Below are 15,899 nucleotides of genomic sequence, written 5' to 3'. Positions count from 1 at the left end.
CCATATAATACTTCAAAAATGTGTAGTTTATTGTATGTCATGTATGACTCAGCAATAGGCATTTTGCACAGCAGATGAAGTTAAGTCAATAACTGGGATGCCTACCTCCCATACCAATGTGTCTGTTTCAAATCCCAGCTACTCTGAATCCAATCCAACTTCCTGCCAAAACATACCCTGGGAGGCAGCAGATGATGACTCAAGCACTTGAGTCCCTGCCACCCACATGAGAGACGGGGACTGAGTTCAGGCTCCTGGCTTTGGCCCAGCACAGACTCGGGTTTTGTGAATATTTTGGAGAGTGAACCAGCAGAGGGGAATTTTTTTCTCCTTCTATCTCCATCTCTTTCAACTAAATATGAAAAATTTTTAAAAAGTTTAAAGGTGTAACTCAGTGAAGTTTTTCAGAACATTCATCAATACAATTTACTAGTCCAACATACAAACAAAAAGCCACATGGGTATTTCAACAGATGCAGAAAAAGCATATGAGAGGCTGGTGTTATGGCACAGTGGGTTAACCCACTACCTATGGTGCACCAGTTAGTGTCCTGGCTTTACCACTCCCAATACAGTTCCCTGCTAATGGCCTAAAAACAGTGAAGATGGCCCAAGTATGTGGGCCCCTGCCCCCCACATAGGAGACCTGGATAAAGCTCCTGGCTCCTCGCTTTATTGTGGCCATTTGGGGAGTGAACCAGCAGGTGGAAGAACTCTGTTTTTTGGTCTCTAACTCCGCCTTTCAAACAAATAAATAAATATTAAAAAAAAAAAGAAAAGAAAGGAAAAAGAGGGCAGGCATTGTGGCATAGCAGGTAAAGCTGCCACCTGTGGTGCAGGCATCCCATATGAGCAATGGTTCGAGTCCCAATTGCTCCGCTTCCAATCCAGCTCCCTGCTAATGGGCCTGGGAAAGCAGCAGAGGATGACCCAAGTGCTTGGGCCCCTGAACCCATGTGGTAGACATGGAAGAAGCTCCTGGCTCCTAGATTTGGACTGGCCCAGCTCTGGCCATTGTGGCCATTTGGGGAGCTCTCTTTCTTTTTTTTTTTTTTTTTTCTTTCTTTTTTTTTTTTTTTATGTTTTGACAGGCAGAGTGGACAGTGAGAGAGAGAGACAGAGAGAGAAAGGTCTTCCTTTTGCCGTTGGTTCACCCTCCAATGGCCGCCGCTGCAGCCGGCGCACCGCGCTGATCCGATAGCAGGAGCCAGGATCCAGGTGCTTTTTCCTGGTCTCCCATGGGGTGCAGGGCCCAAGCACCTGGGCCATCCTCCACTGCACTCCCTGGCCATAGCAGAGAGCTGGCCTGGAAGAGGGGCAACCGGGACAGAATCCGGCGCCCCGACCGGGACTAGAACCCGGTGTGCCGGCGCCGCAAGGTGGAGGATTAGCCTATTGAGCCACGGCGCCGGCCAGATCTCTCTTTCTATCTCTGTCTCTTCCTGTCTCTCTCTGTAACTCTGCCTTTCAAATAAAAAAATTAAAATAAAAAAATTTAAGATTTATTTATTTATTTGAAAGAGTTACACAGAGAGGAGAGGCAGAGAGAGAGAGAGAGAGAGAGAGAGAGAGAGGTCTTCCATCCAATAGTTCACTCCTCAATTGGCCGCAACGGCTGGAGCTGCACCGATCCGAAGCTAGGAGCCAGGAGCTTCCTCCAGGTCTCCCATTTGGGAGGGGCCCAAGGGCTTGGGCCATCTTCCACCGCTTTCCCAGGCCACAGCAGAAAGCTGGATCTGAAGTGGAATAGCTGGGTCTTGAACCAGCGCCCATATGGGATGCCGGCGCTTCAGACCAGGGCGTTAACCCGCTGCGCCACAGCGCCAGCCCCTAAAATTAAAATATTTTTTTTTTAAATAAAAGAAAAAGCATTTGAAAAAATTTAATAGTCATCCTTAATAAGACTTCCAGGAAAACTAGGGAATAAATGAGAATTTCCTCAACTTGATACAAGACTTCTATGAAAAAGCCTATAGTTATTATTATCTTACTTAAATTTGAAAGAGTGAATGTTCTCCCCAATATCAGGAACAAGGCAAGGATGCCCCCTTCAATATTCTAACATTACACTGAGGTTCCAGTGATAAGAGATGAAAAAGGGACCAGCACTGTGGCTTACTTGGCTAATCCTCCACCTGTGGCGCCAGCATCCCATATGGGCGCCAGGTTCTAGTCTTGGTTGCTCCTCTTCCAGTCCAGCTCTCTGCTGTGGCCCAGGAAGGCAGTGGACGATGGCCCAAGTGCTTGGGTGCCTGCATCCGCATGGGAGACCAGGAAGAAGCACTTGGCTCCTGCCTTCAGATCAGCGCAGCGCTGGCTGTAACAGCCATTTGGGGAGTGAAGCAACGGAAGGAAGACCTTTCTCTCTCTCTCTCTCACTGTCTATAACTCTACCTGTCAAATGTTAAAAAAAAAAAAAACTCTAAAAAAAGAGATATGAAAAGATATAGCTTGAAAATTAAGAAATTGATCTTCATTAGACAATGACATTATTTTCTGAAAGAAAATTCTCAAGAATCTACAGAAAACCTGAAGGAATAGCAAGTGAATTGGACAAGGTAACAAGAAACAAGGTCAATATATAAAAACCAAATATATTTCTATGTATTAGCAATGAACTGGAAATGGAAAAAAAATTTAAGTGTCATTTATAATAAATAACATAAAAACATGATATTCTTAAGGTAAATCAAACAAAATATATGCAGACTTTACATGCTGAAAACTGCAAATGTTGATGAGAAAAAACAAAGGCCTAAATAACTGAAAAGAAACAGTCATTGGAAGATTTGCTATTGTTAAGATATCAGTCAGCTCTCCCCAAATTTATACATTTGATACAAACCCAATTGACCACCTGGTCCTAAAATTCATATAATAAAGCAAAGGATCTAGAAAGTTTGAGAAACAGCAAAATTCAAGGACTCAAATATCCCGATTGCAAGACTTATTATGAAGCTACAGTAATCAGGGCAGTGTAGTATTTGAGGTAAAGACAGACACAACAATCAATGGAACAGAATGATGTTAGAAAATAGATACAAATTGGGGCTGGTGCTGTGGCGCAGCAGGTAAAGCCACTGCCTGCAGTGCTGGCATCCCAACAGTGACTAGTTCTTTCTCTTCACAGTCCAGGCAGTAATAGCAAAGTTAGGGTAAACCTTACATGATGAATACATCAGTATTTAGGATCGCATCATTATTTACATTAAAAATCTAACTGTACCCACTTCTGACAAAGCTGATTGAAAAGAACTTTTGGAGAAAGTGGTCCTTTTTCAGTCTCCCTCATGCTGTGCAGAAACAGGAACAAGGCTGAGGTCAGTGGGCCAGGGCTTGGAAGTTCCACCACCAATGGGTCCTTTAAAAACATGATTAATTCCAGGTCAGCAATTTTAAAATATTATTAAATAATATCTAAAGAGCTGCACAATATACACTAAATAAACTCAAGAATATAAAGAAATTTTATTCCTTCATATACAAAATAAATATAGGAAAAGAGAAAACAGGATTAAATGCCTTGCCTTAAGAAGTACAGGGATTTTCATGCCCTCTACCCTTTACTTAATAAAACCATTAGCTTGAATGAAATCACCAATTTTTCACTGCATGTGATTATCCCTTCAAAGGCCTCTCCTACAAGTAAAATTACTAATGTTGCTATTTGTACATCTTCACAAATAATCACAAATTTATTTATTAGCAAAATTCCACATATTTCCAGGACCCAAATATTTTTCTAATAAAACTAAGAATTATTGTGGCAAAATCAATATAACACACCCCTCTTTTAAAAAGGAGACAAACCTTGACAAAAAGCAGTTAATATTGTATGAAAGATTAACATTTTATTTTAGAATTTCCTTCCCAAGTTTTTTTTAAAAAAATTTTAATGTTGAATTGTCAACTATATACATTCACTTATTTATTTTTATTTGAAAGGCAGACAGAGAGAGATAGACAGAGATCTTTCACCTACTGGTTCATTTTTCAAAAACAATAGCCAGGGCTGGGCCAGGCTGAAGCCAGGATTCTAAAACTCAGTGTGAATCTTCCACATGGTTGGCAGGGAGCCAGGTATGTGAGCCACCACCAACTGCTGCCCAGGGTATGCATTAGCAGGAAGCTGGAATTGGAAGAAGAGCTGGGCTAGAACTAGGCACTCTAGTGTGGAATACTGGCATCCCAAGCAGTATCTCATCTGGTGTGCCAAACACCCAGCTTTCCTCTCCAAGTTTTGTTTTCTAAAATACAAGGGTACTTCCAGAAGTTCACTGAAGGATGGAATCAAAAATATGTTTACTTTGGTGCAAAAAGAAATCTGAAATCCAGGCTGGCCCGTGGCTCACTAGGCTAATCCTCCGCCTTGCGGCGCCGGCACACCGAGTTCTAGTCCCAGTTGGGGCGCCAGATTCTGTCCCAGTTGCCCCTCTTCCAGGCCAGCTCTCTGCTGTGGCCAAGGAGTGCAGTGGAGGATGGCCCAAGTCCTTGGGCCCTGCACCCACATGGGAGACCAGGATAAGTACCTGGCTCCTGCCATCGGATCAGCACGGTGCGCCGGCCGCGGTGGCCATTGGAGGGTGAACTAACGGCAAAAGGAAGACCTTTCTCTCTGTCTCTCTCTCTCACTGTCCACTCTGCCTGTCAAAAAAAAAAAAAAAAAAAAAAAAAAAAAAACTGAAATCCATGCCTATTTTTCACAATATGTATTTTCTATTAACTTTTTGAGCTCTTATTCATGGATTTCAAAAATAATATTTTGCACTGATTACTAATATGCCTGACTTCTAACACTGACTGATGCCCTCCGGTTAATGTCCATCAGGAACACATCTGTGATTAAGTAACATGGGTATATTACTATCGTTATGAGGGAGAGGACATATGCCATGGTGGCCAGGGAGTATTTCAGTACGAGGGTATTATAAAGAACCCACAAAGGACTTGGGCTTGGTTTGGGTAATTTGGAGTGGGAGAGTCTACGGAATGGAGATTAACTCTAGGTTAGATGCCACCACAACTTGGAGGTAATGTTATGATTGGCCATCTCAATAAATCACATCTATAGCAAGGAGGAGACTAGATCAAGGATCAAACTATAATTGGTAAAGAAGTCACTCAGGGGTTGGTGCTGTGGCGCAGTGGGTTAAAGCCCTGGCCTGAAGCGCCAGCATCCCATATGGGTGCCGGTTCCAGTCCAAGCTGCTCTTCTTCTGATCCAGTTCTCTGCTGTGGCCTGGGAAAGCAGTAGAAGATGGCCCAAGTGCTTGGGCCCCTGCACCCAAAGAAGACCCAGAAGAAGCTCCTGGCTTCGGATCGGCTCAGCTCTGGCCTTTGCGGCCATTTAGGGAATGAACTAGCGGAATGGAAGAAAGATCTCTCTCTGTCTCTCTGTCTCTACTTCTCTAACTCTTTCCAACAAATAAAATAAATCTCTTAAAAAAAAAAAAGTCACTCATTTTTCCTTTTGACCAAGAAAGGGTGCTTGGGATTTTCTAAATATCAGAGTGACCTTCTTTATGTTTAGAAAAAATTATGAAGCAGCCCTGCTCTGTCTCATTTTATCACAATCTCAGTGAATCTCATCTGAAGTTGGTGTTCTATGAGATTATTTAAATAACAGAATTCTAGCTATTGGTGCCAACTAGCTCCTGAATAACAGCAGCAGCTTTTTGCTTTTGCTTTTGTTTTCCCTTCCTTTTCACTAGTTTAAAAATCCATCATCAGATTAGCTTTAGAAAACTTTTACATGCTCACTATTAAAATCAACCTATTATGGGACCAGTGCTGTAGAATAGCGGGTAAAGCTGCCACTTATAGTGCTGGCATCCCATATGGGCTCCAGTTCGTGTCCTGGCTGCTCTGCTTCTGATCCAGCTCACTGCTATGGCCTGGGAAAGCAGTAGAAGATGGCTCAAGTCCTTGGGCTCCTACACCTGTGTGTGAGATCTGAAAGAAGCTCCTGGCTCCTGGCTTGGGATCGGCACAGCTCTGACCACTGCAGCCATTTGGGGAATGAACCAGCAGATGGAAGACCTCTCTCTCTCTCTGCCTCTGCCTCTTTGTAACTCTGCCTTTCAAATAAGTAAATAAATCTTTAAAAAAAATTTAACCTATTCTATCTATAGGACACCTACAAAGACTTAAATTGAGCAATACATGGTATTTATGCTAACTTTCAAGATAAATATTTTATTGTAGAAATAGTCACACCATTGAAACCACTTTAAAAGAACAAAAAATGCTAAATTTAAACAAATATAACCAGTAACTGCAAAACAGAAGTCCCAAGCACTTTACACAACAAAAGTCAAACTCTTTGTTTTTCTCAGTGTGTTTGTTTTCAAAGTGCTTCAATATCTTTGTACTGTTTGATTCATGGCATGTTTGAACTATAAGCATATCTTAAAGTTATGATTTCAGAAATTTAAAATCTGAGCATTTCACAAAATGGTTTTTAAAAAATGATTTGTGTATTTGAAAGGCAAAGTGACAGAGAGAGAGGAAGAAACAGGAAGAATGAAATCTTCCATTCATTGGTTTATTTCCTAAATGGCTGTGATAATTGGGAGTGGGCCAGGCAGGAGCCCAGAACTCGATCAAGGTCTCCAATGTGTGTGACAGAGACCCATGTACTGGAGCCATTCTCCATTTCCTTCTCAGGCTCTTCACCAGAGAGCTAGCTCAGAAAAGAGCAGCCAGAACTTGAACAAATGCTCTGATATGGGATGCTAGCATTGGAGCTGATGGCTTAAACCACCAAACCACAAAGCCAGCACCCACAAAATGCCGGCCCTATGGCGTAGTGGGTAAAGCTGCCATCTCCAGTGCCGGCATCCCATATGGGTGCCGGTTCGAATCCCGGCTGCTCTACTTCTGGTCCAGCTCTCTGCTATGGCCTGGGAAAGCAGTGGAAAATGGCCCAAGTGTTTGGGCTCCTGCACCCACATGGGAGTCCTAGAAGAAGCTCCTGGCTCCTGGCTTCGGATCGGCACAGCTCCAACCGTTGCAGCCAATTGTGGAGTGAACCAGCAGATGGAAGACCTCTCTCTCTCTGCCTCTCCTCTCTGTGTGTAACTCTTTCAAGTAAATAAATCTTTAAAAAAATCCTTTTGAATTATTATTATTATTGTTTTTAAAATTTATTTATTTATATTATTTGAGAGGCAAAGCTACAGACAGAGAGAGGGCGAGACAGAGAAAGGTCTTCCATCTGCTGCTTCACTCCCCAAATGGCCACAAGAGCCAGAGCTGGGCCAATGCAAAGTCAGGAGTTTCCTCTGAGTCTCCCACGAGGTTGCAGAGGGCCAAGCACCTGGGCCATCTTCCACTGCCTTCCCAGGCCATTAGCAGAGAGCTAGATCCAAAGAGGAGCAGCCAGGACACAAACCAGTGCCCATATGGGATGCTGGTGTTACAGAGGAGGCTTAACCTACTACACCACGTCACAAGCCCCAGATTATTATTATTTTTTCTTAAAGTCCTCTGACTACCATTCTAGTTGATAGTTCTCAGAAACAGGTAGGATAGATTTTGGCAATATCAGCAGCTCATCTGAAAACAGCTATTATCCAGACAGTTACACTTACCAGCTGAGAGTCTGAGGAAGGAAAAATCTTGAATTTTGTACCGTTTTCTTTCATCTCATTCATAAGTTCAGTCAGGATATAAGTCTGTGACAAGTTCTAAAGAAAAGAAATGTAAAGTTTTCTAATTTGGTTATGGTATGCCTCTGATTTTATGAAATAAATACTCTCTCAAATTTCATCCAGGATACCAAAAATGTCTACTTCAAAAAAAGTTTTAAATTGAACATATTCATACTCAGTACATGTCACTGTTACTAATAAATCCCTGGTAAAATATTATACACATGACCTTTCTGAAGCACTGTATGTAAAGAAGGTATATGTGATGATAAGCACTCTTGTAAATAAGCAAAATAAAAACAGAGAAATTTCTACAGGAACACTGAGCAGTTGTCTGAAAGTGTACAGGTGTGCCAATGGCCATATAAATTAGGACAATCTGCTACATTTTGCCAATCTTTCTGATGACTTTTACCTGAATGACTGCATTAAAAAAACAAGTATTTCCTAAATTTGTAATTCCTTTTACAGATGATCCATTGCTGCTTTTTCTTCCCTTCTTTATTTCACTCGTTTCACATTTTTCTTCACAAAGTTTCATGAGCCTAGAAACTGCACCTATAAGTTAGAGAAAGCATAACTAAATAAGAGGCAAAATTAAATATCATTTGATAGTTTAAATATACTATTTAAAGTTAAAACACTGTCTCCCTGAAAAAGTGTTCCCAAAAGGTCAAGGATATAAATAGGGATGTCTTTGTTGTTATTCATTATTGCTAGAACAATTAACCTAAATTCATTTTAAATATTATAAGGAACATTTTAAATATAATACTTTAAATATAATACAAAATAACTTGCAGATGATTTATAAGTTCAATGTAAGGAGCTGACGTTGTGGCACAGCAGGTAAAGCTACCACCTGCAATGCTGACATCCTATATGGGTGCCCATTCAAGTCACAGCTGCTCTACTTCCGATCCAGTTCCCTGCTAATGGCCTAGGAAAAGCAATGGAAGATGGCCTCTGCCACCCTCGTGGGAGATATGGAAAAGGCTCCAGGCTTCACCCTGGCCCAGCCCTGGTTGTTTGTGTCAAAATCCACATATTCATAAGCCACCCTCCTTCATGTCCTTTGTTTATCTGCCTCTATTTTTCTTCTCCTTATTTCCTGTATGCACTACGTATTTTTTCTCAGATTTACCTCTTATTTCTCATTGGGTTTCTGAACTGCTAATATGTCAGCCTCTAATTTATATCTAAGATTCTACCTAGAGCCTAGAAGGCTGATTCAGACTCTCATATTGCTGTTGCCAACAGATAGCATCATAATGATTTTTAAGGGATTTAAAATAAAAGCATATTTAAATCCAAGCATTATTCCATCTTTTCAGGTAAGTTGTTAACTATTGTCTCACATTTATAAAACTCAGTCTCTGATATTTCAAGGGATTTGTCCAAAGTCACAAGGATAATCTTCTGATCTAAATTCAATGTCATTTTACCACCCAAATTCTCTTCGGTGATTTATGTACAATGAGAATTATGAAAGACAGTGGTGCAATATTCTTACAGATTTGAGTCTATGCAGCCCTGAACAAATATGACTCCTCAAAAGTATTTATTCAAAATTCTTAACAAATATTGCTATAATATTTTTTAGCTTTTTAGCATAAAAACAGAATGGCTGAAGAAGTAAACTATAAATAACTATAAATATTTAAAGTAGATACGCATTATTCATTTGGAAAAATATTCTCAGAAATAAATTTTATTTTATCTTACCAAAATAAATAACACTTTTAGAACCATAATATCCAAATGATTTATGTATCTGTGTACCACATTTATCCATCAGTTTTCAAAACATCTGGGATAGCATCCCAAAGTAAACAATGTTCATAAGACCATCTGGACAAAACTGCAGGCAAAAAAAAAGCATAAACATATGGAAAAACAGATTTTCCCCTTCCCTTCAGCAGTAAGGGATAACAAATGTCAGCCCTAGAAACATCCACGCTTCACTGTGCGATGCTTTTCAGCACCACCTGGCGCTCCATGCAGAGCCACCAAATATGGACAGCACTGCCAGAAAGAACATATCTGCAGGGCAATGGCAATAAAAATAGTTTATTTCATGGCTAAATAGCCACTTCACACAAGTGGCAAGGGTCTGTCTGTTGACTTTCACATGTAAGTCTGTGAGAAAATATTCAAAATTAGCTCTGCTATTAGCCTGGAATATTAAACAGATCTGACAACTAGAAAACAGAATACCATTTTCTAAGAGCTATTTAAGTGTCTTACTTAAAGTGTAAGCTTTTTATTTTACTAAGTAGCACATTTAGAAAATGTTGCCATTTAAATTCAGTTGATTTATCAAATGTCCATTGTGTGCTAGGTACTATATGAACCATTATCTATAACTGTTTACACTTAGTTGCTGATGACTTATAACTGGAATATAAAGAATATATAGTGAATAGACATTAAGACTTAAATTTATAATAATATCTCAGTAAAATTTTTGGAAACTAAGTATATATGTTGTACATTATGCACTATGAAACTAAAACCTGAGAGCTTAAGATTCCAGTTTAAGGGGCCAGCACTGTGACATAGCGAGTAAAGCTGCTGCCTGTAGTGCAGGCATCCCATATGGGAACCAGTTCAAGTCCTGGCTGCTCCACTTCTGATCCAGCTCTCTGCTATGGTCTGGGAAAGCAGTAGAAGATGGTCCAAGTCCTTGGGCCACTGCACTTGCATGGGAGACCCGGAAAAAGCTCCTGGCTCCTGGCTTCGGATCGGTGCAGCTCAGCCGTTGAGGCTAAATGGCGAATGAACCAAAGGATGGAAGGCCCCTCTCTCTCTCTCTCTGCCTCTCCTTCTCTCTGTGTAACTCCAATTTTCAAATAAATAGATAAATAAATAAATCTTTTTAAAAATAAATAAATCAAACATTCCAGTTTAAAGTAGGTTTCAGAATAAGTCTCTCGATTATTTGACACACATGCAGGCATGTGTGTTTTAGTAATAAAGCAGTTTATAACTTCTAATGAAGAATGTTCTAATCATCTCATTTTCACAAACAGCAAAGCTTTCCCAATCTGACTGCAAATATTTTAGGTCATAATCACGTTAAGAACTCCCCTCTTCCTTTATAAACACAAAAACAAATATGTTGACTGAATTTCAGCATGTTTTAAAGTTTGGTATAATTAAAAGAACAAAGCTGCTATCACAATATCAAAAAAGAAAAACTACACAAATTTTTTATCCACACCTATGAAAAAATGGTGCCCAGAATTAGAAAGAGTAATCACTGAATTTCAAGTTTATTTTCCTCAGAGGAATGACTTAACTTCTCCAAATTACCAGCACTGTCAGATGTTTGTTCACATAACCAAATAATACAAGGGCCCTTCAGAAATTTTGTGGAAAATGCTCATTATCTTTTAATTGTATTTTCTCACAAACTTTCTGAAGTACTCTTATATAGATCCAGAATGCAAAGGACATTAAGAGAGAACTTCAGGCATTCTAGCTAATTTCTAAAGCTCTTTCCCATCTCTGTAGTTTATCCTGAAGCCTAAAATCTGAATACTCAAAGAGTAGCTGGTTAGTTGAGAAAGCCTGATAGGTTTTGTGCACATCTCAAGTCCTATAAAAGGGAAAACTGGCTGAAGCATCAGCAAGGCAAAACAAAAACCGTTACCAACATGTCTAAGACAACCTAAAAAGTAGTCTTAAGAATTCCCTCAAATTTTTGTGCCATAAAGTGAGTCAATACTTAAAGATCTAAGCGGATTTTTTTTCAAAAACTAGTTTTAGGAGTGGGTGTGTGGTCTAGCAGCCATGACCTAGACACTAGATGTCCATATCCAATCTTAGAGGGTCCTCAGCTCCTGGCTTCAGTTTCCTGCCAATGCAGATGGAGGGAAGCAGCAAAGAAGGCTCAAGTAACTGGGTTCAGGCCACCCAAGTAGGAGACCTCGATTGAGTTCCCAGCTCCAGCCCCAGCCTTGGCCCAGCTCCAAAGGGTGTTCTCTGTGTATGGCACTGTATCTCCCTCTCTAATAAATAGGAAAAAAAATTTTTTTAAACATCATTGTAAGGATATTAAATAATAATTTAAAAAAATCTTAATGGGGTAAAAAAATTTTAGGTTAATATCTTTGTAATCTTGGAGAGCAAAATGACTTCCAAAGTACAATCCCAAAGACCAAAAGCCATTATAGAAAAGATTAATAGACCTGGCAACAATATTAAAACAATATTAAAAATTCACTATGGCAAAACTAAACTTAAACAAAGTTTAATATGGAAAAAGGGGCACTGTTGTCAACTATACCATTTGCATTATTTTTCTGGAGGGCAGCTTAACAATTAAAATAAAAATTTAACATGTGGGGATGGCGCTGTGACATTATAGGCTAAGCCTGTGCCTCCAGTGCTGGCAATCCCATATGGGCACAGGTTCATGTCCCAGTTGCTCCTCTTCCTAAGCAGCTCTCTATGAATGGCCTGGGAAAGCAGTGGAAGATCGCCCAAGTGCTTGAACCCTTGCACACACGTGGGAGACCCGAAAAAAGCTCCTGGCTTCAGGTCGACTCAGCCCCAGGCGTTGTAGCCATTTGGGGAGTGAACCAGTGGATGGAAGACCTTTCTCTCTGTCTCTCCCTCTCTCTGTCCATAACTCTACCTTTCAAATAAATAAATAAAATCTAAAAAAAAAAAAAAGTTAACGTGCTTATGATTTGGCCAAGAAATCCCAAAAACTTACCCCCAAAAATGGAAGAATAAGTATATACAAATGCAGCATTGCTTATCAAGGGAGAAAACTGAAGACAAGCAAGAGTGAATTCATTGAAGTAATATTAAATTGATATCTTTTTTTACTCAAAGGTATATTTGTAAATTGCTGCTTTATTTTCCCCCAGAGGTAAAAAAGGATGTAAACTTATTTTTCAGTATATTTATATAAGAAAGAATAGTTTAAGAGCATTATCTCCCTTCAATTACCACCTCTGATAATTGAATTTTAACAGAATATTTTATGTCCTCTTTAATCTTGTTAAAAAACACCTTCCCACCAGTATTAAAGTTATGAGCTAAATTCATGGCTTTAGAAAGAATTTGGGATTGTCTATCAGCTGCCTAACTCACAAAAAGCAAATCAATATTCAACAATATTATTTCACCAGGAATCCCTGTGTCATCTGTAGGTATTTGTAAAATACTTCAGGGACATTTATGAGACTACTGAAGTACCAGATCTCATAAGCCTGTGGGAGAACATGTCCTACTTTCTTAAGTATTTTTGGAGCAGGTTTTAGGTTCACAGCAGAAGTTACAGAGATTTCCCATTTACCACTTGCCCCCACACATCCACACAGCCTCCCCCATGATAAACATCCCCCACCTGAATGGTTCATTTGTTGTAACTGATGAACCTACACTGACACGTCATTATCATCCAACGTCCATAGTTTACATCAGCGTTCACTCTAGGTGGCGTGCATTCGATGGATGTGGACAAATGCATAACGACATGAATCTACCATCAGGGTATCACACAGAAGGGTTTCCCTGCCCTAAAAATCCTGTGCTTTGCCTTCTTTTCACTATCATCAAAGTTTTTTGGCCTACTTTTTAGTGATCCATACTTCTGAATGGGCCTCACAAAAGTGTTTATTTGTCCCTTTTCAGTCTTGCATTATGTATGAGCTTTTTATTATGTGTATGAGGTTGGGGGCAGTGGAAGGAGTTTTTCTCTTTTTGACTTGGTTTTTGTTTTAAGCAAATCCTAACATCAGATGTGAAATCTGCACAGCTGTAAGCATTCTTCTGGGAACCTGCACTGGGGCTCATCTCAAATGCTTAATGCAATTACCTAAACTAGTCATGTAGTATTAATGTAATTTGGCCATCTCTACAGCTGAAAAGAAGTTTAATCTTTAAAGAGTAAAAAGGAAAAGCTTCCTGCCCCACAATTCCCCTACCTTGAAACCAAATAATTAGCTCATCTGTTTATTCTCATAATCTACTAACTCCCAGTTAACCCCTAGCCTTAGAAATCCTTATTTAGCCACATGATAAAATGAGGTTAACACAATGAATGGGTAGGTAGCATACAAAGGCATTCCTATCTGCCTCCTTACAGACAAGTCAAGTGATATAGCTAGAATACAAAACTCACCAACCACTTATCTTCTTAAAACTCAACAGTGGTACCTTAAATCAGAACAACTCCACAGTTTGTGGCCCTTGGATATCTATCCCTACGTATCTTTCGAGTCTCACCTCAAGCCTTCCCTCAACACTACAAAACACAATTTTCCAGCTCTATGGACTTCCCAGAAACCTATTAAGCTCCCTCATCAACAAGCTATTTGCTCTGCCTGGAACACAAGTCTTCTCCCTTTTTGCCTAGATAATTTCTAGCTATCCTTCAGCACTTGGCTCAGGAGATCATTCCTCAAAACAGAATCTTCCTAGCTCCACCCATCTAGGCTAGATAGTGTTTCAAAGTGTTCTCAGAATGCCCTTCACTTGCTCCATCAGGGCACTATTTAAATAAGCAACAATTACGATGAATGTCTGAGTATATCCTTCCCAAGGTCAAAAAGCCAGCAATGACAAGAAGTGGGGAATAGATCTGTTTTGTTCACTACCATATCTCCAACATCTAATACATCAATTGGCATAAGGTGAAAACTCAAATATATAAAGACAATGATAAATAATTTTAATGTGAATATTCAGGGTTGGGGGAAAATACATGGCTTTATCAACGACATCAATAGAAACTGGTTATATTCAGGGCCGGCACTGTGGCACAGCAGATTAAAGCCCTGGCCTGAAGTGCCGACATCCCATATGGGCGCCGGTTCTAGTCCCAGCTGCTCCTTTTCCGTTCCAGCTCTCTGCTATGGCCTGGGAAAGCAGAAGAAGATGGCCCAAGTCCTTGGGCCCCTGCATCCACATGGGAGACCAGGAAAAAGCTCCTGGCTCCTGGCTTTGGATCAGCTCAGCTCCAGCCATTGCGGCCATCTGGGGAGTGAACCATCAGATGGAAGACCACTCTCTCTGTAACTCTGTCTTTCAAATAAATAAATCTTTAAAAAAAAAAACCTGTTTACATTCTATTTCAGTTTAATTCACCAAGTATTTCTTACCCACACACATGAGAATCAAAAAGAATGTAAGCCAGATTCCTGTCCTCAAGGAACATACTATTTTGAGAACATAAGATATATGCAAACATGAAAGCTAACCACCACTAAACAGTATATATGAGATCCTAAATTGTGCTGCATAGACACCGCGGGCTAGAGAAAACAAAAAAGACTAGGCCAGCATCCTAGTAATAGGATTTGAGCTGAGTTTTTTTTTTTTTTTTTTTTTTATTATTTTTTTATTTTTGACAGGCAGAGTGGACAGTGAGAGAGAGACACAGAGAGAAAGGTCTTCCTTTGCCGTTGGTTCACCCTCCAATGGCCGCCGCTGCAGCCGGCGCACCGCGCTGATCCGATGGCAGGAGCCAGGATCCAGGTGCTTTTCCTGGTCTCCCATGGGGTGCAGGGCCCAAGCACCTGGGCCATCCTCCACTGCACTCCCTGGCCATAGCAGAGAGCTGGCCTGGAAGAGGGGCAACCGGGACAGAATCCGGCGCCCTGACCGGGACTAGAACCCGGTGTGCCGGCGCCGCAAGGTGGAGGATTAGCCTATTGAGCCACGGCGCCGGCCTGAGCTGAGTTTCAATGGATAAGCAAGGCTGAAGACAGAAAATGAAAGCCTGATCTTCAATGATTCCTCTCCTTTACAGTTTCTCTCAACCGACTATTACATAGTTCTTCGAATCTGAGGAGCTTTGTGCTAGTTCAGCCATTCTTCTCAAGTGGGACTAAAAACATCTTCCTCTTTTCAGGGGCTTTTAAGATCAAAAAGTATTTTCAAAATAAACCTAAGATGTTATTTGCTTTTTTTACTTGCATTCACTCTCAATTATACAATGCAGTCTTCCAGAGGCTTGTAGAACATGTGTGCACAACAGACTGAATGCAAAAGCAGAAATAAGAATTCAGTTGTTTCCTGCTAAGCCAGATATTACAGGGATTTCTAAAGATGTAAAATAATGCCACTCATTAAGCTTCTTTTGTTTTCAAAAATAATTATATTTCCTAAAAAACAAGGTATTGTGTTAACATGTCAGGAATTTACCTTTTTTCAGTAAATATTTATTAGTTTTAATTTCTCATATGATAAATAGTGACATACCCACCCTACATAACCAAAGCTCCTTGA

The 15,899-nt window shown here is 40.2% G+C and overlaps 1 protein-coding gene across 8 annotated transcripts in view; it reads right to left on the bottom strand.

The window, feature by feature from the left end:
• The window catches only part of USP45 (ubiquitin specific peptidase 45), a 67,295-nt gene that overhangs the window by 31,608 nt on the left and 19,788 nt on the right, over positions 1–15,899 (bottom strand). For 5 of the 8 annotated variants that reach the window (XM_008263309.4, XM_051854465.2, XM_051854464.2 and 2 more), the window contains exons 6-8: positions 8,068–8,210; positions 7,593–7,688; positions 3,231–3,361 (exon numbers count right to left, since the gene is read on the bottom strand). In XM_008263309.4, the coding sequence (XP_008261531.1) occupies positions 3,231–3,361; positions 7,593–7,688; positions 8,068–8,210 (370 nt within the window). Of the gene's footprint in view, positions 1–3,230; positions 3,362–3,982; positions 4,130–7,592; positions 7,689–8,067; positions 8,211–9,377; positions 9,514–15,899 lie in introns of those variants that run through there. The other 3 variants (XM_070073755.1, XM_070073756.1, XM_051854466.2) reach the window with 2 other exon arrangements.

The sequence above is a fragment of the Oryctolagus cuniculus genome, chromosome 5 (assembly GCF_964237555.1).
Source record: "Oryctolagus cuniculus chromosome 5, mOryCun1.1, whole genome shotgun sequence".
In the NCBI taxonomy this organism is placed as follows: Eukaryota; Metazoa; Chordata; class Mammalia; order Lagomorpha; family Leporidae; genus Oryctolagus; species Oryctolagus cuniculus.
Note: the sequence above shows the minus strand (reverse complement) of the source record. Positions and strands in the feature narration are given on the sequence as shown.